The sequence below is a fragment of the Geotrypetes seraphini genome, chromosome 4 (assembly GCF_902459505.1).
Source record: "Geotrypetes seraphini chromosome 4, aGeoSer1.1, whole genome shotgun sequence".
NCBI classification, from domain to species: Eukaryota; Metazoa; Chordata; class Amphibia; order Gymnophiona; family Dermophiidae; genus Geotrypetes; species Geotrypetes seraphini.
The window spans coordinates 217779676-217805353 of record NC_047087.1 but is presented as its reverse complement, the minus strand read 5'-3'; the positions used below and the strand labels follow the sequence as shown (position 1 = coordinate 217805353).

At 42.7% G+C, this 25678-nt stretch overlaps 1 protein-coding gene across 1 annotated transcript in view; it reads right to left on the bottom strand.

The window, feature by feature from the left end:
* The window catches only part of LOC117360128 (rap1 GTPase-GDP dissociation stimulator 1-like), a 124947-nt gene that overhangs the window by 63237 nt on the left and 36032 nt on the right, over nt 1–25678 (bottom strand). The window contains exons 2-3 of the mRNA XM_033943833.1: nt 20430–20540; nt 1011–1133 (exon numbers count right to left, since the gene is read on the bottom strand). Coding sequence (XP_033799724.1) covers nt 1011–1133; nt 20430–20540 — 234 coding nt within the window. The remainder of the gene's footprint in view (nt 1–1010; nt 1134–20429; nt 20541–25678) is intronic.

Genomic DNA, 25678 nt, shown 5'->3' with positions numbered 1-25678 from the left:
ATCCTCCCCAAAGTCGGGGGTCGTCTTATACGCCGGGTACTGTTTAAATGCCCTTACTTTACATTAGAGAGCTGCACGGGGACGCCCCTAGGGTCGCGGGGATCCCGTGGGGACGCCCCCTAGGGTCGCGGGGATCCCATGGGGACGCCTCCGAGGGTCGCGGGGCTGGATGTACTCAGTCTTCTGGATGTACGCGGCTCTTCTTCTCCCTACCTTCTCTGCTTGCAGCACAGAGCCGAACGGAAGTCTTCCCGACGTCAGCGCTGTCGGAGGGGAGGGAGGGCTTAAACAAAGCTTAAACAAAGCTCTCCCTCCCTCCGACGTCAGTGCTGATGTCGGGAAGACTTCCGTTCGGCTCTGTGCTGCAGGCAGGGCAGATAAGGAGAAGGAGAGTAGCCTCGCGGTTCGAGTGGCTACCAAAGGAGAGGAGCGGCCCGCCCCGCCCCGGTTGCAGCACAGCCGGCCAGGTTCCCTTACTTTTGTGGCACTTCCCCGACCGACCGATAACAGCCCGGGTCCGACAATCCTCCCTGCCCTGTAGCCGCGAATCTAAATTACCTTCTTACAGCAGCTGTAAGAAGGTAATTTAGATTCGCGGTTAAAGGCAGGGAGGTTTGTCGGACCGGGGCTGTTGTCGGTTGGTCGGGGAAGTGCCACAAAAGTAAGGGGACCTGGCCGGCTGTGCTGCACCCGGGGCGGTAGAGAAGGTGTGCGGAAGAAGGGGTAGTCAGAAGGTAATTTAGATTCGCGGTTAAGGGCAGGGAGGTTTGTCGGACCGGGGCTGTTGTCGGTCGGTTGGGGAAGTGCCACAAAAGTAAGGGGACCTGGCCGGCTGTGCTGCACCCGGGGCGGTAGAGAAGGTATGCGGAAGAAGGGGTAGTCTTATACGGCGAGTATATAACAAACTCTATATTTTAACTGTAAAAGTTGGGGGGTCGTCTTATACGCCCAGTCGTCTTATACGCCGGCAAATACGGTACATATATTTATCTAAAACAAACATTGCTTACCATTCTTGGCTAGTTCTGCGAGCACTTGGGCCACCTTTTCAGCACAGCTCACATTGTCTCTCATAATCTGAGCTAGCACTGGGAGAACATCACTGTCTTTAAGGAGGATGGAAGTTCTCTTTTCTGTTAAAAGAAACATGGATCTATAATACTTATTTTCTTATTAAACATTCACAACTCTTTGTGTTCTTGGCCAAGAAATTTAACCCTCCATTGAGCCTCTCTGGGACAGAGAAAGAACTTGTATATAATATAATACAGATAGGAAGTACAGTCAAACCTCGGTTTGCGAGTAACGTGGTTTGTGAGTGTTTTGCAAGACGAGCAAAACACTCAGCAAACTTTTGTCTCGCAAACTGAGCGCCGCCCCGATAAGAGAGCACTTACAGCTGCAGGCAGCGCCGCTTCAGGGGGATGCCTCTTCCGTCCGCCGGCCAGCCTTCCACGCTGGGTGCCTTCCGCACCATGCTGGAGAGCCTCTGAGCCCACGCAGCAGAGCGCTGTCACACCTGCACATCAATCAACGATGTTGTGCATGTTTATACATGGTGCGCAGGTGGGACGGACCTCGGCTCCGTGGGCTCAGGGGTTCTCCAGCGTGGTGCGAAGGGCTGGCTGGCGGACGAGGAGGAGTTTCTTTGAGGTGGTGCTGCCTGCAGCTGTACAAGGACCATAATTGCTTGTGGTTGCATGTGGCTGGCCACCTACAAACTGCAGCACCCGAAACCCGACAGGTACCCACCCCTGGGCCACCCCTCGCCACTTCCTCCTAGTTCCTTGGCACCTTTTGGGTTGTGGAACAAATTGTCAGCGTTGCCATTATGGCCTATGGAGAAAGTTGCTTTGATATATGAGTACTTTGGATTACAAGCATGCTTCTGGAATGAATTATGCTCTTAAACCAAGATACCATTGTATATCTCAATCCATCTTCCTTTTTCTGGAGCCATATGGTAACCCTAGGGCAGTGGTCTCCACTAATTTTTAAGTGGGGGCCATTCTTGGTTCAAAAGGGCTGAAGGAACAGACAAATATCTTCCTACTTGGGGTCATGATACTATAAATGCTTCTCAACATTCATTCCTATCAGAACACCTGGCCTTTGTCACACAGGCAGAACACAGATAAACCCCATGCAAATATAGGACCACAAACTAAAAGTACTAATATACACAAACACAACCCTAAGATGCCAGACTCTGCAGGTACTGCAATGCAACACCAGAGAAATAGAAACTAATTAATTTCTTCATGAACAATGCAAAATATAGACAGCAGATGTAAATTCTCAAAACTGACATATTTCGATCACTAAATTGAAAATAAACTTTTCCTAATTTTATTGTCTGGTAATTTTATTTTTCTAATTATCTTTTCCCAATTTTTGGTTGCATTTCCATCTGTCTGTGCTCTTAACTCTGTTTCTAAGGCCTTCTTATCCATTTGCTGTTTTTATCTCATTCTACACTTTCTGCCCTACATCCATCTTTGGCATTAACTTAACATTCAACTTTCTTCCATTTTGCTGCTTTCTTCTAATCTAATCTAATCTAATCTAAACCTTAAGTTTATATACCGCATCATCTCCATGAGAATGGAGCTCGACATGGTTTACAAGAACTTAAAATAGTGGGTAGAGAAGAAGAATCTGTTTTTCCTATGTCTTCCCTTCCCTGCACCATCTCTTCCCTCATTTTGCCCTTCCCTTCATCTCCCCCATCTCTTTATACCATCTCCACCCTTTTACTTCTACCCTATTCCCATCTATCCATAAACAGCATTTCTTCCATCGCTTTTCCTTTCTCCACCAATCCCTGTGCACCATCACCTCCCTCTCTCTCTCCCCCTGTCTGCTCCATCAATGTGCACAATCTCTTATCTCTCTCTCCTCATGTTCTGACATCTCTGCCTTCCCCTTTGCCCCTCCTATGGTTTATCATCTTTCTCCTCTCCTTTCCACAGTATGGCATCTCCTGTCCCCCTTCCCTGGTCTGGCATCTCTCATTCCTTCCCCTTCCTTCTCCTGGTCTGGCATCACCCCTCCCTTCTCCACTCCCCTGGTCTGGCATCTCTGCTCTCCTCTCCCTCTGGTCTGTCTTCTTTCCTTTCCCCCTGATCTATCTCCTTTTCTTTTTCCTTCCCCTTGTCTGGGATCTTTCCTTGCCCTTTCCTCCACCTTCCCTGGATGTACCTTAAAAAACTGGTGGTCTAGTGGCCTTTTTGAAGGCAGGAAAGATCTCCAGTCTTTCCTGCCCTCTACTGTTGCTGCACCTGCCGCTAATAGAGTTTCAAACTGGCTGGCGAGACTTCATGTGACAGCCTTGTGAGATTTGCAGAAGTCTCACGAGGCTGTCGCATGAAGTCTTGGCAGCCATTTTGAAATATTAGTGGTGGATGTAGCGACAATAGAGATCAGGAAAGACTGGGAATCTTTCTTGCCCCCGAAGAGGCCATTAGATCAACAGGTTTTTAATGTACGTCTAGGGAAGGTGGAGGGAAAGGGGAGAAAAGATGCCACTAGGCCACCAGGTTTTTAAGGTACATGTGGGGAGGTTGGCTAGTTCCAAAAAATCTTCTATACAGGAATGAGAAAGAAAATCAAATCCAACTCCTATAACTTTCTCACTTATATTCAAGCAATAATTTACTTATGCCACAATTTCATTGAGAGTTTCATGCACATCAATTGTGAATATCAATTATGAATGAGGGGAGAGCCTCAGAACCCTGGGCGTAATAATGTCAATTACTGCACTAGAAAGGGAAAAGATCTTCACCGGCTCTTGATCCCCTTCCTATCTACAGCAGACACAGTAGTTTTGACTTTTCTGACACCATTTTGAAATATTTACTGTGTCTGCTGTAGGTAGGAGGGGGGGGGGGTCAAGAGCCGGTGAAGATCTTTTCCCTTTCTAGTGCAGTAATTGACATTATTACGCACGGGGTTCTGAGGCTCTCCCCTCATTCATAATTGATATTCACAATTGATGTGCATGAAACTCTCAATGAAATTATGGCATAAGTAAATTATTGCTTGAATATAAGTGAGAAAGTTATAGGAGTTGAGGTTGGCTAGTTCCCCATTATCATGGGATTACCATGACAATAGCACAGAAAAGTCTACTGTTACCATGGTAAAACTGGGTGTTCTTTGGACACAGTCCTCATTACTGCAGAAATTATTGTGGTAACTGTAGTTTCATTATGGTAATGGTTACCATGTCAGTCTCTATTCCTCTCACTCTGCTGTCTGCTTTTCTGGCAAACCCTCTCAGATTTTCCCTCCACAGTCAGACAGTACTTCACGTGTCTCTCTCAGTACTAGGGCTCTGGTGGGAGAATCAGGATAAATAACAGCCTTGAACTTACTCTTCCCTCCTCTTTTATACTGTTCCCTCTCCCACTCATGCAAGGGGTCCTCCAACTCATAAGAACATAAGAATAGCCTTACTGGGTCAGACCAATGGTCCATCAAGCCCAGTAGCCCGTTCTCACGGTGGCCACCCAGGTCACTAGTACCTGGCTCAAACCCAAGGTGTAGCAATATTCCATACTACTGATAAAGGGCATGCAGTGGCTTCCCCCTGTGTCTTTCTCAATAAAAGACTATGGACTTTTCCTCCAGGAACTTGTCCAAACCTTTCTTAAAACCAGCTACGCTATCCGCTCTTACCACATCCTCTGGCAACGTGTTCTAGAGCTTAACTATTCTTGAGTGAAAAATTTTTTTCCTCTAATTGGTTTTAAAAGTATTTCCTTGTAACTTCATCGAGTGTCCCCTAGTCTTTGTAATTTTTGACGGAGTGAAAAATCGATCCACTTGTACCCGTTCTACTTCACTCAGGATTTTGTAGACTTCAATCATATCTTCCCTCAGCCGTCTCTTGGAAAATAGATGGCTGAGGGGAGATATGATTGAAGTCTACAAAATCCTGAGTGGAGTAGAATGGGTACAAGTAGATCAATTTTTCACTCCTCCTACAATGTTATACTATTCACAAGCGCACACTCAGTGACCCCCCCCCCCCCAAAGAATCCAGTACCTCCTGCTCTGTAGCAGAGGCATTCTTTGATGGGGGTCACATACAGAAAAATACCTATGATAGCAAACTGGTCCAGTGCATAACCACTGCAAACAAAGTAAAATAGTTTTTTTTTAAAAGGAAGTCTAAATGCACAAATTGAATATGGGAGATACAATTGTGAAAATATGATTAGTAGTTATATTTAAAGAGCTGTCAAAAGAGAGAAAGCTGCACAAGGAATACTGGTGTAACATTCAAGTTCAGGCCAGGTTGTTATGGCAACAGGATGAATTCCTCTAGTTTGGAGAAAAGAAGATACAACTGCTGTGGAGTTCTGACAGGTAAAATAACCCATTGTCACCTCAAACGTAGCATAAACAAATCTGCAATTAACATCAAACAATTAGCCCTCAACAAATCTTATAATACAACTATTTTAGGGATTTTAGACTTCAGTTGCACTTTTTTCTTTTCTTAGACCAGGTTGAGCATGGCTTGCCAAAAGGTCTTTTGGATAGAAATGGACTTCTGAATCTTTCTATCAATCTTCTGCAAGGCAGAAATTCTTGAAAATACAGTGGTTGTATCCTTGAATATCAGTTGCGGTCTGATCAAAGTGGGTAGTGATTAATGTAGCCAAATGTTTATGCATGCCAAATCATTGCTGTTTTTGCCGATGCATCTTGCTTGTTCTCAAACAGCTGTACTTCTTGGGCCAGATTCTATAAATGGCGCCTAGCAACGCCTTACCTAAATCCACGCTTAGTTTTTTAAATTGGTGTGGCAATTGATCACACCATTAAAAATGTATTTTAATTGATAATTAGAGTTACACACGGATATCCACATGGTGCCTAGGAACGCTTACGTCCAGGCATCCTCCGACGCCTATTGACATCTACTTGAAAAGTAGGTGTGGTTAGGGGCGGAGAATAGGCGTGGTAAACTTAGGCATCACTAGGTGCTGGTAAGCTAGGCTAGGTAAAACTTAGCCTAATATACTGGTGCTTACCTCAATGACGCCTGGCAATGCCTAAGGATGCTTAGGCGTGATACTATAAAGGACACCTAGCAGTTGATTGACAACCACACAGACCAGTGCCTAAAAGTTAGGCACAGTTAGGCACTCTTTATAGAATCAGGCCATTTATGTTTAATATCAATACACTTTCTCTCTCCGTCCAGTGTTGTGTAGATGCTAAACTAGTTGTAAACCAGGGATGTCCAACCTGCAGCCCGAGGGCCGCATGCGGCCCATTGAAGTATTTTGTGTGGCCCCAGTCGAGGGCGATGCAGTGTTTTCCTCTGCTGCCTCTGGGTGTTTACCATCTTGCCAGCTCCCTCCTTTGTCTTGCTGCAGCATTTGCATGTTTGTGCGGCCCCAGAAACATTTTTTGGGGCCAATGAGGCCCAGAGAAGCCAAAAGGTTGGACACCCCTGTTGTAAACTCTTGGTAAATTATGCAATTCCTACTGTTACAAGAAAACAACAAGGCAAGCAGTCTGTGATATCCAAGGTGGAAAAAAATATAAAGAGAAGACCTCTATAAAAATAGTCTTTCGTGTCCTCTTTAAAAGCTCTGCTCAACTGGTAAGTCCCTCTTATCTGCATCCTTCTCTTTCTCTGCCAACTCCAGACTCCATCCTTTCTGTCATGCCATATGCCTGGAACAAACTGCCTGAATCCCTACAGTGGGCTCCGTCTCTGGCAGTGTTCAAGTCCAAGTTAAAAGCTCACCTCTTTGAGATTGCTTTCAACTCCTAACTCTTCTCACCTTGGGCTCTGCATCCCCAACCCTCTAAGTCATGTCTGCCTGTCCAAGTTATATTGTAAACTCTTCTGAGCAGGGACTGTCTATTTAATTTCAAAATGGACAATACTGCGTTAAACCCTTCAGCTCTATAGAAGTGTCAAATAGTAGTAGTAGGTATAAACACTGTTGCCCGATGGGACCACATTTCTGATGGTTGGTTGTGTTGGGGGTAAGCAATACAAGATGGTAATTAAATTCAGCTTCCACCAAAACTGGATTGCCAATCCAAACGATCCCAGGCTGAGGTGCTGTTTGACCAGTTTTGGTGGAAGATGGATTTATCACCAACTGGTATTGTTTGCCCTTGATGCAGCTGACTGGCGAAATGTGGCCACTTTAGGCAGCAGTGTTTTATACCTGGGAGCTTTTAAAGAGGACACTAAAGACTATTTCTTGTAGAGGTCTGCTCTTTGTGTTTTTCCTACTGTCACTCCAAACTTCAATAGCCACAGGCAGGCTTTTCAGTCTCTGCCTCCACGAATGTGGTAGTTCTGGTTTCCAACCTAGCCCCACCCCCGGAAGTGACATCAGCAGAATTACACTTAAAATCTGAAACACCTTGCTGCGCACACCAGTTTCTTTCTCTGTGCTTGCCTGTTTATGCTTGGGTTTTAGCACAATCTTTTGTTAACCACATTGAACTTATAGCTATGCGTTCTAGAAATTTGTTGTTATGTTATGTCTGTTTCTACTATGCAATGTTTTTCAGATTCATCTCAGAGCTTGAGTTCCAGTTTTTCAATCTGTGCCGCTGTGAATGCAGCGGTTCTGGTTTCCAACCTTGTCTGTCACTGGCAGTGACATCAGCCCCTCTTCTGTCCAATATCGATTTAACCACATAAGTCTATGCAAATAAAATACAAATTTGTAGCCCACTAGATCCTACAAATATTCAAGACATTCAACCACAAATTTTGACATCCAAGTAAGCATTTATAAGAAAAAGTGTCCAATTCCAACGCCTCTTGCTGCAATGCAAGAAAACTCTTCTTCCAATCCTGTGAGGAGCTACAGAAATCAGGGAGTATCCGTATCTTTTGTCCCCCCACCCAAAAAAAAAAAAAGTAGGTCTTTCTCAAATGTAAAATTCTCAGACAAGATTCCTATCAGATGACCATAAGGAACATTGCTTATTGAACATTTACAATTAGACTTTTCTAAAAATCTGGAGAGATCCAAACTGTTCTCAGATACATCTTCTGGGGTTGTTCCAGCCCTTTCAGCTTGTCTTTGTCTCAGACGACAAATCGAAAGCTTTATTAATAAGAGACACGTTTCTTGCTGAATCTCTAAGACTTTCCTAAGATATCTCTTGAAGGCATCTGTGGCAGTTCATAATCTTCAAATTCAAAGACTGAAAATAATGTTCTATGGTCTCCAACTTATTATTTACCAACATTTTATGTTTATGTAGCTGAAAGAAGTTGCCTTCTATGTCCAAGGTTTATGCTTGTACCATATATTCATTTAACTCAGGTCTGTGTTAGACGGGACATTCTCTGATAGAGTCTGGACCTCATTTACTATTCCAAGGCATGATAATTTCAAATTACTTGTATTAAAAAAAAACCAAACTTGATTCTATTGTGTTGAATAATTGTCCATCTTTTTTGTTAAAAGATGCTTCAGCTGCATTTATAGATTATATTCAGCTGAGTTTACAAAATGTATTTTAAATTGGTACTTTTTTTGGAAGAGCTGGGGAATATTGTCAATTTTCATTTAAAACAGTTTTTCCTCACTCACCGGCCTCGGCAGCCGCACGTGGACCGAGCAGAGGAAAGGAAGCGTGGGAGCGCACTCCGCCCCTTTCCCCCGACGTTTCTACCGCTGAGCCAGTTAAAAGGCTCAGCGGCAATGAACGGCAACGCGCAGGACAAGGTTTCTGCCCTTTTAGTTTACTTTCATTTCATTTAAAACAGTTTTTCCTCACTCACCGGCCTCGGCAGCCGCACCCGGACCGAGCAGAGGAAAGGAAGCATGGGAGCGCATTCTGCCCCTTTCCCCCGACGTTTCCATTGCTGAGCCAGTTAAAAGGCTCAGCAGCCAAAGGCGCGCAGCCGTTCGGCGCCTTAGCGAGCGCCTTTGCGAAGCGACCAAGAAGTGACCTCAAAACCATCAACCACTGACTTTGGGAACGGTCTCAACACAGTACAACGACTTCGAGCCCAAAGGAGGCCAGCTCCACCTCCCAAAGCCAGAAAGGTCCAACTACAAGACCTATTTTCCACACAACAGGGAACACAATCACCCCTTGCCAGCACCCTGAGCCAGCACAAGACCACATCCCCAATCACCATAATGAAGTTATCCCCGAAATCACACACTCATGCCACCCTACTGATAATCCTCCTCATTACCAGTTGGAAAGTAATGGCAAACAACCTACCCACCTTACCCGCAAATTCCTATGCAACCAATATCCAGAATCTCAACAGGAGATCCCTCACAACAGGAAACTTGTACCAACATTCAAGCACTCAACACCCTATCACCCTAACACGGAGTAGAAGACCTGCACACCCCAAAACCAAACCTCAACATCTTCCCAAAACTCTCATCTACCCTGAAACCGAACAGAGCCAGCAAACAGACATCGCTTCCATAAACTGTGCATACGTAAACATCAGAGCCATAGGACCCAAAACTGACCATATAAAAAACTGGATAATAACAGAAAACCTAGACTGTCTCTTCCTCACAGAAACCTGGCTAACCTCAGACACAGACCCTAGAATAACCGAGGTATGCCCTCAGGGGTACAAAATATCAGTGACCTGCAGAGAGAAAAAAAGAGGAGGAGGTATAGCAATAACAACCAAGGACTCCCTTACCCTAAACATACTAGAAAAAACATCCACCCCGCAAATGGACCTCCTCGCCTGCCATCTCACAAGCACTACTCTAATAAACTCACTAAACTGCATGCTCTGCTATATAACGGCAGGCAACTGGACCACAGTGAGACCGGAATTTGAAAACTTCATTTACCAAAACTCCTTAACTGCGGAATACAACCTTATCCTAGGAGACCTAAATCTTCACCTAGAAGACCCAACTTCCACACCAGCAAAAAACTGTCTATCATTCCTCAATGCCCTGTCCTTCCAAATCCTAAACCCACAAACCACACATGAAAAAGGCCATCAACTGGACATTGCAGCATTCATGACGCACCAGCCATCCACCCCAGCAATTCAAACCCCCAAAGGAACCTGGTCCCCATCGCTTTGGTCAGACCACTTCACATACAACTTCAAAATCAACTGGAACAAGACCAAAACCACACCTCAATCTAAAAAAATAACATACACCTCACGCAAATATACCGAACCAACCACCTTCTGGTCAAAAGTAGATGAATCAATCCAAAACCAAGACCCAAAAAACTTCATCTCTCACTGGAAACATATGTCCACCAACATCCTTGATGAACTAGCCCCACTACAAACCAAAACCAGAACCAGCAGAAGATCAGACCCATGGTTTGACAATGAACTGCTCCAACTCAAAAGACAGTGTAGAAGATTAGAAAGAAAATGGAGAAAAACAAACCTAGACCAAACAAAAATTGCTTGGAAAAACATCATCAAACAATACAAACGACTACTAAAAGACAAGAGGAAAACTCATTACACAAATCTTATAGGCACAGAAACCCAAGACCCCAAAAAACTTTTCCAAATCTTAAAAGATCTGACAGACACCAAACCCTACACAACCACAAACAATACCCCACCACCATCTGCTACCCTCTTGGCAGACCACTTCAAGAACAAAATTACCAATGCCAGAGCCACCCTCGATTCTACCCCATCCCACCCAAACATAATCACAATTCACCCCACAGAAAAAGATTCAACCGCAGCAGACAGAACTTGGTCTCAATTCACCAACATACAATGGCCCGAATTCAATAACCTCTACAAAAAATACAGCCACGCCTCCTGTGACTACAACCACTGCCGTTCTTATCTCCTTACTACCTCCAGTGTAAAATTCCGTACACTACTTCTACAATGGATTCAATCCACGATCACAGATCATCATCACTCCAATCCAAAAAGATCCAAAAGGACCACCAGACCAACCTTCCAACTTCAGACCTATTGCCTCTATACCACTATACGTCAAACTTACAGAAGGCCTAGTAGCCAAACAACTCACTAACTATCTGGATGACCATAACCTACTCCACCCCACGCAATCTGGCTTCAGAACAAATTTCAGCACAGAAACTCTCCTAGGCTCCCTTATGGACACAATCAGACAACACCTCAGTACAGGGAAAAAAATGCTCCTTATACAATTAGACCCGACTGCAGCCTTTGACCTAGTTGATCACAATATCCTTCTGCAAATCTTGGACGCAATAGGCATCTCTGATAAAGTATACTCTTGGTTTGAAGGCTTCCTAAAATCCAGAACCTACAGCGTAAAATCAAACAACGAAAAATCAGAACCTTGGTCAAACCCCTGAGGAGTTCCACAGGGTTCCCCACTATCCCCCACCCTCTTCAACCTATACACTGCTTCTCTCGGAACACACCTGAACAATCTAGGTATAACCACCTATAGCCACGCGGACGACATTACCATCCTCATACCTTATGATCAGCCTAAACCCACCACGCCAAACATCCTACAACGAACACTTAATACAGTTATGTTATGGATGAAAGATCACAAACTTAAACTCAACCCAGACAAAACTAAATTCATCCTCTTCGAAAATGACAAAATCCAAACCACAACCAATTTAGAACTCAACTCAATCAACTATCCCATCCAATCCAACTACTAGGAATGACCATAGATATATGCTGTACCATGCAACCGCAAATAAACAAAACAATCCAGAAATCCTTCACAATCATGAGAAATCTGAGACAAGTCCGGAAATTCTTTGAAAGAAATCAATTCCAGCTTATAGTACAATCCCTAATCCTAGGACTGCTAGACTACTGCAACATCCTTTTCCTCCCATGCCCTGCTACTATGATCAAACAACTTCAAACAATCCAAAATACAGCCTTGAGACTCATCTTCTCATTGAGAAAATATGACCACATCACAGAAGCTTATATCAACTCACATTGGCTACCAATCCAAGAAAGAATACAATTCAAATTCTACTGCATGCTATTTAAATCCCTAAATGGAGACAGTCCCTCTTACCTGAATAACCGCCTCAAACAAGCATCCACACTCAGGCACAGAAAAGCGCACTCCCCATTCAAACCTCCTCCGATCAATGAATTAAAAAGATCAAAGCTTCATGATGGCCTCCTAGCCACTCAAGCCGCAAAACTGGATACCAGGATCTCTAACCTGCTGATGACCACATCAGACTATAAGACATTCAGAAAAGAAATAAAAACAATACTTTTTAAGAAATTCCTAAATCAGCCCTAACTTCACCTACTATTAACAACGCCAAAATAGACAAAAATCTACCCTCACTACACCAGCAATAACAACTATGCTACTAATGTAACTTCCATTTACACACTTCCTGTAAACTGTATTTATCCTTGCCCAAAATTATCTATTTACCACCCTAATTTATCATCGGTTCCTCCATTGTAACCCAGTTTATAAATCTCTTGTAAGCCGCCTTGAACCGCAAGGTAAGGGCGGAATAGAAATCCCTAATGTAATGTAATGTAATGTAATGTATTGTCCTCACTCCTGTTTTGAAGAATTCAAATCTAACTTCCACAGATGTTTCTAATTATCATCCCATATTTGTGAGAGGTTTTGGATTGTATTATAAGACAGAGGAAGAGCCAGTGCCAATATGAAGAGTGTGATATATAGAATAGAAGGGATGAGAGAAATGAAGTTAGATGGAGCCTGGGAATTTTATAAAGAGCATGTATTGATTTGTTTGGGGGTGCATATATCAAATATGGCCCAAAATGTATAATACGAGATAGATTTGCATGCATTGCCTTCATTATATGTAACTATCTCATATACTGTATATTAACTATGGATATCCTGAAAATCTGACTGGCTTGGCATGTCTAAAGGATATTCCTGGTGGAATTCTGTGCAACTGCACAGCACAGAATTTGCACAAAATTCCCCATCTGTGCAGAATTCTGCACAAATCTTCTGTTCTGCCCTTGTATCTGTCCCCATCCCATCCTTTTCCCCCACGTCTTGCCTCTCTTCCTTCAAATGACCCACCACCCATGAGATCAGCCATGCCTGCAGGCCTCCCAAAGAAGCAGCACTGGCAGCAGCTGGCCAGCAGTGGAAGCGCCTATCAGGGCCTTCTCTCTGCTAAATTATTTTTTGTAGATAGATGATGTGGCAGAAGGAAGGCCCTGGCAGGGCTGGATGCAAGCAGCCCATTCACAGCACTGTCTTTGCCGTCCAGCTGCTGCTGCTCTGGGAGGCCCATAGGTATGTCTGATCTCACGGGAGGGAGGGTCGATCATAGAGAGGCCAGACCCATGCAGGAGAAATGGAGGGAGTGGAGACATGGATGCTGGACCACAATTTGGGAAGGGGGAGGGAACGTGGATGCTAGGCCTGTGATGGGAGAGAGAGGAGGGGACATAGATGCTGGATTACAAATGGGGTAGGTTGGAGGAGGGAACATGGATGCTGGACTGCAAGTAGGGAGGAAGAGGAGGGGACATATATGCTGGACTGCAAGTAGGGGAGGGGGGATATAGGAGGGGATCATGAATGCTAGACCTGTAAGTGGAGAGGGAAAGGGGGTGAGAATGAAACCCAGGCCAGAAAAAGGGGTGAGAAGGAAGAGATGCTTGACAAAAGAGAAAGGGAGAGATGCCAGACCATGGGGTGTAGGGAACAGATTCAGGGTTAAAGCGAGAGAGATGGTGGGTGGAGTGAGGGGACATGGATGCTGGACCCGCAAGTGGGGTAGGGGGATGGTAGAGAGAGAAAGAGAGAGTGACCAAGACCAGAAAGGGAATGGGAAGGGAGGAAGAGATTCTTAGCCAGTGGAGAGAGGGAGAGAGAGCTAGCAGACAATGGGGGCCAAGGAAGGGAATCAAGGTGCGAGTGAAAGAGGATTGGGATTTAGAGGAAGTCAGAATTGCAGTTGCAGTAAGAGGAAACTGAGGAGGCTGGAACCTGAGAAAGGAAAAGGCAGAAAGGAATTTCAGGCCTCAGAATAGGAGAATTCTATGCAAAACACAACAAATAAATTTTGCAGAATTTTCAAAAATTTTGTGCACAATTTTCAAAATATTTGCGCAGAATTCTGCCAGGAGTAAAAGGATTGGTCTGTGAACATGATCTGTTTGAGACATTGAAGGACCAGAGTTCTGATCCCTTTCTATAAGCCAGTGTTTCTGAAGCCAGTCCTGATGTATTCCCGAGCCAGTCTGGTTTTTACAGAAAAAACATAATGAATATGTATGAGAGAAATTTGTGAGCTAGGAAGGCAGTGCATGCAAATCTCTCTCTTGCATTTTCTTTAGGTTCATCCCAGATACCAGTCTGGTTGTGGTATTCCCAGATCATCTTGAGAAAGGCCAAACTATAAAGACTAGAATAATTTGGAAGAGGGTTTAAAAACAGTATTTGATCACAATGTCGATGACATAAGATCATAAGAATAGCCTTACTGGGTCAGAATAATGGTCCATCTAGCCCTGTATCTCGTCTTCATGGAGGCCAAGCCAAGTCACAAGTACTTGGCAAAAACCTGAATAGTAGCAGCATTCCATGCCACCGATCTAGGGCAAGCAGTGCTTCCCCCATGTCTGACTCAACAGCAGACTATGGACTTTTCCTCTAGGAACTTGTCCAAACCTTTTTTTAAACTACCTACATTAACCACTCTTACCACATGGCAACACGTTCCAGAGCTTAACTATTCTCTGAGTGAAAAAATATTTCCTCCTATTGGTGTTAATAGTATTACTCTGTAACTTCATTGAGTGCTCTCTAGTCTTTGATGATAACATTGCACATGAATTCTTCCAGGAACTATACTGAATACTAGATCTCAATCTGTATACTTTGGAGGAAATGCGGGAGAGGGGCGATATGATAGAGATGTTTAAATAAATAAATAAATAACTGCAGCAAAAATTGTTTCTAGTTAGAGATGTTTAAATACCTACGTAATATAAATGCACATGAGTCGAGTCTCTTTCATTTGAAAGTAAACTCTGCAATGCGAGGGCATAGGATGAAGTTAAGAGGTGATGGGCTCCGGCGTAATTTGAGGAAATACTTTTTCATGGAAAGGGTGGTAGATGTGTGGAACAGTCTCCTGGAAGAGGTGGTGGAAACAGAGACTGTGTCTGAATTCAAGAGGGCCTGGGATAGGCACGTGGGATCTCTCGGAGAGAGAAAGAGATAATAGTTACTACAGATGGGCATGTTTCTATGTTTCTATACTAGTATGTGTCACCACAAGGTTGATTGATTAATTGAGTAATTGGGACAAGAATGACAGATGATATAACCTTTGGAGGAAGTCTATCTCTAGGGGACTGAGGCCATCATTTTGAGGCTGTAGCTCTAGGCAGGGGTATTTAGGGATTATTTCTGCCTCCCTACTACCTACCAGGCAGATCCTGGGTAGATGCCAGTGGGTGCAGAGATTTCTTTAAGCAGAATTGGGAGTAGGAAGGTTGTATTTTTGGAAAGGGCATGGGGGATACATTTTGATTGCATTGCCCCTTAAAATTGCTCCCTGGGAGCATTAGGTCATGCATTAGCAGCTGGGGAGGAAAGATAACGACATCAGAGATATTGATAAATTTCCATGAATTGCAGAGCTTGCAAGGTTTAATGTGAGCTGTGCTATTTATTGTTCAAAGTAATGAACTGTTTTGCATATATTTGCATCCCATTTCTATTTAACACACATTGCAGTGGAAAAGCCTATATGAAAATCTTATTAAGAAGTAAAGCACGCTATTGCCAATTAATGCATGCTGACTAACAAATAACATGATTTATTGCCTTAACACAGCTTAGTTGAGCCCTAAGTTTGTGCTTGAAAGGCATAAGAACATAAGAATAACCTTACTGGGTCAGCCCAATGGTCCACCAAGCCCCGTAGCCCATTCTCACGGTGGCCAATCCAGGTCACTAGTACCTGGCTAAAGCCCAAAGAGTAGCAACATTCCATGCTACCGATCCAGGGCAAGCAGTAGCTTCCCCCATGTCTTTCTCAATAACAGACTATGGACTTTTCCTCCAGGAAATTGTCCAAACCTTTCTTAAAATCAGCTATGCTATCGCTCTTATCACAATCTCTGGCAATGGAGGATTAAGTGATTTGCTCAAGGTCACCAGCAGTACCTTCAACTCCTCAAAATTCTTTGTCATTGGAAGACTATGCTAATAAACTTGATATAATATGACAATTAAGTGCTACATACCTCTGCTGAATATCACTAGGGTCACCTTCGAAATACTCTCCTTGGGAAGCTATGCACCAACGTCAGTGCCTAGTCTATCCTTCAAAGCAATTTTGGAACTCTTTTTCTTCATGGCATTATCTTCATAAACTTGGACTAACATGTCCCTGATTTCACTTCCAGTCTTGCCAAGTTTAACAAGAAATTTACCCCCCCCCCCCCCATTACAAAACTGTGAAAGTGGTTTCTAAAGCTGGCTGGCACACTGAATGCTCTGTCCTACTCCTAATGTTCATAGAGTTCTATGAGTGTCAGGAGCAGCGCAGAATATTCAGCGTACTAGCCTGTGCTAAAAACCACTTTCACAGTTTTGTGAAAAGCGGGGTTAATGTTTGTTCGTTGCTCTAATTCAAGCCCCGACATTCTCACAATGGCACACAAAAACATGCAACAACAGTAATGACCACCACTCAGCAAGACACTGATACAAACACAGCTGTGAGACACAGATATACCAAGGTTCTGAAACCTTACCGAGTTGTTTGTACAGCGCTGCCAACGTGAGCACACAGTGGCAAATTCATGAACCTAATTGTCAGATCTTGTACACATGGAATATTTCTAAATGGCCAGTGATGCACATTTTAAAATAAGAGGACAGAACCATACGGAAACACAGAAACAGAGGAGGAACTAAAACTTCCTTGAAAAAAAGAAAGAAGCAATCATCATCTGTTTTATTATGAAGTTGTGAGAGCCTTGAGATCAGAGGGGCCCTCCTTCAGTTCCTTTGCTTCAAAATTTGCACTTAAAAAAACAAGAAAAATTACTTTTTTTCAGTTGCGAGTCCTTATGAATGGAATAAACTCCCTTCACAGATCTGGACAATGTTAGACATTAGAGCTTTATTTGTGTGAGCTTTTGGATTACATTACAGGACAGGTGACGAATCGGTGCCAATATGAAGGGTGTGTTATACAGGATGGAAGGGATGAGAGAAATGCTGTTAGGTGGATCCAGGTGAGTGATTTAATTTTGCAGAGCATGAGTAATTGTTTAACTTGCAACGTATTGTTACCTAGATTCTGTATGGGTGCTCAGTTTCGGGTGCAGATCCCAGTTGACATTTCCGGGGTATAAGAAACAATATGGTATGGTATTGCAGATCTGTGTGCAAAGTAATTGGCTAAGTTGGTACTAAATAATTAGTGTTAACAAGCAATTAATTGGTAATAATTAGAAGTTACTTGAAAAAGCATGAGGGGCATACCTGACTCCATCATGCCGGGAAATAAATGAACCATACACATAAAGAATGGAAATACAAATTCACAGGCCTCCTTATAAGTTAGACAAGCTATGTTCATATCGCCAAACATGTAACTTAAATGTATTGTGTGCTAATTTTATAATTTTGGAAAGACCACAGACCTTATGATCCCCAAAAATCTCTCCCCTATTGCTTTACTCATTGCACACTGATACCAAAAATAACAATGTGAGTAGTGTGAATATATACCAGAATAAAGGAGTGGGGAAGGGACATGGTCAACCAACTTCAGGGACAATCAATTTATTGAAAATATGTACTATATATAAATAACTGGTACATATACAACATATACACAAAATTATGCAGGCCTAACAAAGAGTCTTTCAATCTTTTTGTGTTGGATCAGCTTGTCCCTGAAGTTAGTTGACAGTGTCCATTCCCTACTCCTTTTTTTCTGGTTTACATTTTCACATGTGGGGTTGTGTGTTTCCTTTTTTGGGGGGATACATAGTGTGAATATATAACACTATCTCAAGGGCTTGGATAGCATTCCTCTAAGTTGGAAGAATGTTTCAGAGAGGAATAATCCCAGACCAATGTTAAATAATGTGTGATATGGGGTTTGCTGAGCAGCTTTTCGAAACAAGGTTTATGTTGGGACTTCACAAATTAAGTATAATATTTGTTAAAAGGTTTTTGTGGAAAATGACACATATGAGCAACGGTGGAGACAATGATGGAGACTTTTTGGATAGTAGGTCTGTGGCCATTCCAAAACTTTTAAAATGAGCACACTATACATTTAAGTGATACATGTTTAGAGATGTGCATATAGTTTGTCTAACTTAGTAGGAGGCGTCTGGATTTGATTTTCTAATAATTAGGAATTATGCTTAGATCTGCCCTAAATTCTGTTTGATAAGATGTGTTCATAAATTTCTTAGCATGCAACTCCAAAGGTGGCGTGGCCATGGGCAAGGCATGGTTGGGTCAGGAATATTTCCAGAAGTTATAGAGTGCGTTTCTGTGCTTAAGTGCCATTAGTTGGGTGCAAACATTTACACCAACTTTTGGCAGGTGTAAATGTTTACACCCAAAGTTAGGTACTAGTGCCAGATTCTATAAATGATGCCAAGTGGTTATCAATAAAAGAAAATGGCACCATTTATAGAATCATGCCTAGCGATGCCTATGTGGACTTAGGCATTGCTAGGTGTCCTAGACATAGGCATTCTCAATTAGGCCAGCTTTTCACTCGCCTAATTTGGCAGTGCCAGTGTCAGATGCCTAACAAAACCATGCCTATTCTCCGCCCATAACCATGCCTACTTTTTAACACACAATTAGTGAATCATTACCAGACAAAAATACTTAGGGGGAAATTCTGTTTAGGACACTGGTTTCTGTAGTCGCCTAAGAAGTGACTGAGAATCGCACACCGGCATCCTATACAAAATCGTGTCTGCCTTAAGAGACAGATGCCCAACCCTGCCTAACCAGCCCAATTCTCTAACCAGTGCCCATGTCACAGGCACTGGTTAGAGAATCGCACCTGATCCCTTCCCATCAGCTGATCATAGCAAGGGAATCCCCATGCCACAATCAGTTGAGCGGCTATGGCAGGAGGGATGCCCACTTCCTCCTGGTGATGGCCCCGTTGATCTCGCAAACCCCTGACACTCCCAACACCTACCTGACACCCCCTCACACCCCAACATCCCTCCTGACACCTTCTGAACCTCCCTGTATCTTTAGGAGATGGCCGGCAAGATGCCCACTCCTTCCTGCCAGCAGGCCCACCTCTTCCAAAATGGCAAACCTTCCCCTTCCCAGTATATTCTGGGATGCACTGGGGAGGGGCCTAAGGCTCTGATTAGCCCAGGGGCCTCAAACACCTGGGCCAACCGGAGTCTTAGGTCTTCTTCCCAGTGCATCCATGGGAGGGGCAGGCCTGCCATTTCGAAAGAAGCGAGTCTGCTGACAAGAGTGGGCATCCCTCTTGCTGGTCATCTCCTAGGGGGGATCGGGAGATGTCAGGGGGATGTTGGGGAGTGTCATGGAGTAGGGGGATCGACAGAGCTGGTAGCAGGAAGGAGTAGACATCCCTACTACCAATTGGATGTCGGGAGGGGGGGGGTGTCTGGGGTTCAGAGACTCGATGGGATCAGTAGCAGGAGAGAGTGGGCATTAAAAGCCAATTAATAAAACAATTAAAATGATTAATTTATGTTTTGCATGAAATCGTCAAGGATTCTATGAAGGCTGTTGTGTACAGAGCGCTCTTTACAGAATACTAGATTAGCGCGTATCATCCTGACACATAACTTTGGGCACACTTTATTGAATCTACCCCTTTATGTCTGTGTTTTCAGTATATTTTATTATGTATTTCTTTTATCACGTAATTCACTTTGTTTTCAAGTGGAAGAGAAATAAATCACTCCAAACCTAAATAAAATCAGCAGTGTAGTGAATAAATTGATATTTTGAGGATTAATGTGTACAGTATAGCAGTTCACTTGAGTTCTTTAATTTTGTTTACTATGTAAGCTAATATAGGGGGTCTTTTACTAAGGCGTGCTAGCTGATATAGCGCACGCTAAATGCTAACACATCCATAGAATATAATGGGCCCGTTAGCATTTAGCGTGGACTAAATCGGCTAGCGCGCCTTAGTAAAAGACCCCCATAGTGCGGATATTAAGGAAGTGGTATGGTTGAGTAGTTAAAGTATGTTATAAGAACACATCCTTTTCAATTCTAATCAGCTTTTGGTCAGTGAATTTCTTGGTAACCTTGACTATCTGGAATAGATTATAGTCTGCAGTTTCCTCCTATGCACTCTGAATAATAAATACATATCTTGTAGCATTAATGAACAATACAATTCTTGTCCAGGACTTAATGGTCATAATAGCTGTTATGAAAATGGTGTTAATACTTAACTGTCTTCAGCAAGAGCCAAGAGGATCACATTTAAACTTTCAAGGATTTTCTCCTCCTCATCAGCCTGCGATCCATGGAGTTTGAGGCATTCCAAATGGTTGCTGAGAGAATCTGATGGCACAAAATTTTTAAAAAGAGAAGCCAATAAAATAAGAACAATTTGCTATGGAAGATTAAAATGTAATTTACCATGGCAGATAATAATTAGTATTTATTCATTTTTCTATACCTTTCTCCCAGGGGAGCTCAGAACGGTTTACATGAATTTATTCAGGTACTCAAGCATTTTTCCCTATCTGTCTTGATAGCTCACAATCTATCTAATATACCTGGGGCAAGAGGAGAATTAAGTGACTTGCCCTGGGTCACAAGGAACAGAGTGGGTTTGAACCCACAACCCCAAAGTGCTGAGGCTATAGCTTTAACCACTGGGCCACTCTCACCCATAACATTTGCTTTCACCCAGTCATAAAATAATACACCACATTTCTATAGGAAAGGTGCACAATTTCCATATTTATCAGAAATAACCAGAGAATTACATATACTAGGAAATTCTATATGTCATGCCTATCGAATGGAATGTTGCTACTATTTGAGGTTTTGCCAGGCACTTGTGACCTGGATTTGCTACTGTGGAAGCAGGATACTGGGCTAGATGGACTATTGGTCTGACCCAGTATGACTATTCTTATGTTCTTATTTCTGCACTCATTTTTCAGTGCTGAAAAAAGTTGTAATGGAAACAAGGCACCAAAACGGGCCAAAAATGGCATGTCTGCATGGTCCAATCTATTATATTATCCCGGTTAGATTATTGTAATGCCATTTGTCTTGGCATCACTAAGAACTGTCTTTCAAAGACTACAATTGATTCAGAATACTGCCGCGAAGTTGATCTATGGAAAGAGCAAATTCGACCATGTGACTCCTTTGCTTTTCTCTCTCCATTGGCTCCCGGTTCATTTTAGAATTCAGTTTAAGTGTTTATCTATTGTTTTAAAGATTTTTACATGGTATCTTTGCTCCTCTTGTTCCTCAGCTATGGAATGTTTATAGATTTTCATATGCGAGAGGCATTCATCAATTTGAACGTACTCTTCCTTCTAGGAAAGGAATCCAAGAAGTTAAGAATTTTAGGCTCTCTAGCATTTAAATTTCACCAATTATGGAATAAACTTCCCCTAATTTTGAGGTGTCCCAGTTCCTTCCAACTCTTCCGTAAACTTCTAAAAACATTTTTATTCGATAAACATTTTGACAACTAACTCTTGTATTTCAGTTTACTTTATTTTTTTAATTTATTGTGAACTGCGTTGAGCTTCCTTTGGTTGAAGACCCGGTATATAAGGTTAAGTTTTAGTTTAGTTTAACTACACTTATGTACCTAGTTATAGAATAACTCCTAAGAATTTCCGCATGGGTCTGAAAAGGGGGTACAATGATGGGAGGGACATGGCTGGCAATACCTTCTTTGAAATCCATTAATACCCATAGGCAATACATTTTCTCTGTCGTTGTTCCACAACTGTGGAATTCCCTTCCCATATATTTAAGGGAAGAATGTCTTATAGACAGATTCAAAAGCAAACTGAAATGCTTTCTTTTTAAAGATGCTTTTAATTGCTAATTTTTCTTTTGGAATTTTTATTACTATTTTAATTTTTGCAAGACCTATACGTGGTCTTCTCCCCTTCTTATCGTTTTACCCCTATTCGTCTCCTTTACTGTCAAATATTGTAGCTCTTTCCCCATTTTCCTGTTGGATCTGTTTTGTTTTATTGTCTGACTTATGTTAACAATGTTGTCCCCTCGTACTGAGAAATGTACAACATGTTTTTAGATTTGTCCATCGCTTTGTATTACAATTAAGCGATCCATCAAATTTTATTAAAACTTGAAACTTGGATCAAGGCCGTTCCGTTAAAATGCGCACAGTATTATAGAATTAGAATTCATACCCAACTTAGATGCTGGAATTTATACCTGATTTCAGTAGATGTAAAGCTGAGCACAGATTCTGATACCACATGCTAGTCTATAAAAGGAGTCCATCCTGGAGTGCTCTTTATAGAATGCTGTTCAGCATATATATAGACTTTTCAGCACATATGCTGAACCTAGCAGATATTGTACCAACATTATGGGCTCCTTTTATCAAGGTGCACTATGGGGGTTAGCGCGTCAGACATTTCATCACGCACTAACCCCCGTGGCACACCAAAAAACTAACGCCTCGTCAATGGAGGCGTTAGCAACTAGCGTGGCAGGTGGTTGAATGCGCGGTATTCCGCACGTTAACCGCCTACTGCAGCTTGATAAAATAAGCCCTATGTTAACTCCCACCTAAATAATTTATTATGGGGCTCAGTCATGTTTATACATTTTCACCTGGATTCTATATATGATACCCACAAATGCGCATCAAAATTTTGTAGGTGGATGCTAGCAATTATTGCAGTTAATTGCTATTAATTAGATTTTGCACGTGTCTCTTCTTGTGCACTATTCTATAACCCCCATGTACCTAAATCCCCTAGCATTCAACTCAAAAGGGGGCATGGCCAGGGGCATTCCAAAAATTTGCACGCCAAGTTATAGAATACCACCGTTCTCGTGACCAAATGCCAAGAGTTGGGTGCCAGCATTTACACCAGGTTTCAGTTGGCATAAATACAGGTGCCCAAATATGGATAGGGAAAAGGGCTCTAAGCACTCTTAAAGCCAGCTCAACTCAGAACGCTCTTTATAGAATAGCTCTCGGTGCTGATTTTTTTCTGGCACCCAAATTGGAACAAGTAAATGCAGCAGATAAAGGAACCAAAAATATGCTTCAGATACCTTATAAACCTTGAGTGGTGCTCAGAAACCAAGATGGCAAATGAAGAACTCAAAACTGGGGACGAACCCCTAGAGAGATTCTTGTGATATCTATCATTGCACCAGTGTATAGTGTAAAGGTACTGAAAAATGTTATTAAACTGTGTTCATAGCTGGTCATATATCCAAAAATTGAAATTGTCCAATGTAATTTTAAAGAGAAGTAGCTTAACAGCTTAATAACTGAACTTAGCTTGAATGTTCAACCCGCGATGGTTCAGCTGGGTTCTGACGCGTTTCGCCCCTATGGCTTCATCAGAGAACCCGCCTAGCTAAAGATGAACACGAATTCAAAATCAATCCTGAAAAAATGAAACAAAAGAACAAGATGCATGACTGTGTTTGATACTGAAAAACATCTTATAAATGCAAGTAAGCAGCAAAGTTAACGACGCTACCGGTGGAATACCTGTGTTGAAACAATGATTTTCAATTTCCTGTGACGTAAGCGCTCAGCTGAGCGCTCGGTTTTATGCAGGGAGAGATGTCAATCACCTAGTGGAGGAACGCCCACCACTCCACTTCTTTATTAAGGCCAGAAGGAGCCACTGTCTGCCAGTGAAAAATGAAGCTCTGTTCTTGTTTCCAAAGCCAAGCCTGTGAATTGCCCCCTCTATTACTGTGTGCCACCTTCAAAATTACAAATTTTAAATCCTGTAATTGATGAGATGAAGATTGCCAATGCTGAACCAACGGGGCATTGATGTCTCCTCTTCTGATTTTACTGAGGTGTTCAATAATACGGGTCTTAATGCTTCTAGTAGTATGTCCTACGTATAACATGTGACATGGACAAAAGATCAAATATACAACACCCTGAGTGTTGCAATCTGTGCGCTGTTGTAAAATATGTTGCTTTCTTAATAGCTGGGGATGTTGAATGCTGGTGGTTTCAAAAGCGTGCGCACACACCGTACACTGTCCACATTTAAAATGCCCCGGGGGGGGTGTCTCAGTGTCATCTGATTTACTGAAAAAATAAGAAGTGGATATATGATCCCTCAAGTTTCTGCCTCTGGAATATGCGAATAGCGGAGGCTGTTCAAGGCATGTGTGTGTCTGCAATATATGCCAATGGGTGCTGATGATTTTTTTGATATTGAATGCTTGATAAGAGTAAGGCAACGTGCATACCATTCGTGATTCAGGTAGATCAGAAGTTTGATTTAATAAATAGGAACGATGAGCGTATAAAGCCCGTTTATAGGCTTTTTTGATGGTACCATGAGGGTACCCTCGGTCTTTAAAGCGTTGCCACATATCTTCTGAACGATGTTTAAATTCTTCCGTGGTACTGCACAAACGCCTGAGTCTCAAAAACTGACCCACTGGTAAATTATCTCTCAAGTGACGTGGATGATAACTGTCATAGTGTAACAAAGCGTTCCTATCAGTGTTCTTACGGTGTATGGAAGTATGAAAGACCCCTTGAATGAGAGTGATGTTGATGTCTAAAAAAGCAATCTGGGTGTAAGAAGTGCAAGAGGTGAATTGTAAGTGTGGGTTGCATGTATTGAGCCACTGTAGAAACTGGTGAAAAGATTCAAGCGTGTTAATCCATATCAAAAATACATCATCGATGTATCGCTTCCAAACGTAAATGTCAGAAACATATGTGGAAGAATAAATATGTGTTTCCTCAAAGTCAGTGACATAAAGACATGCTAAAGATGGGGCCATGGTTGCCCCCATCGCAGTACCTTTTATTTGCAAAAAAAATTTGGAATCAAACATAAAATAATTATGCTGCAAAGCTATGGTGGCTAAGGTGACTAAAAAGTCTACTCTAGCTGCAGATAACTGTAAAGATTCCAGATATTTCCTCACGGTCTCAATCGCACTGGATTGAGGGATGTTGGTGTATAAGGCTTGAATGTCTAAAGTAACCAATAAGGCTCCCTGAGGTATGGATTGAGCCTCCTGGAGCCAAGCCAGCATGCTAGTGGTGTCCTTAACATATGACTTCGCAGTGGTGACTAAAGGTTTGAGATATTGGTCCACAAAGGTGGACAGAGGCTCCAAAATGGAGCCAATGCCCGAAACTATGGGACGCCCAGGAGGATTGGTAGCATGTTTGTGTATTTTTGGGACGAAGTATATCACGGGGATGACCGGGTGATTTTGATGGAGATAACGGTACTCCTTCTCAGTGATGATACCTTTTTCCAAGGCCTGTACAAGGACATGCTGAATAAAATCTGCAATGTCCACTGTAGGGTCTCCTGGCAAGGGCTGGTAGTAATGAGGATCACTCAATTGTCTACGGGCTTCCATTATGTAGGAGGAAGTATCTAAAATCACTATACCACCACCCTTATCAGCTGACCGTATGACGATGTCGGAATCTTGGGCCAAGCTTCGTAACGCCC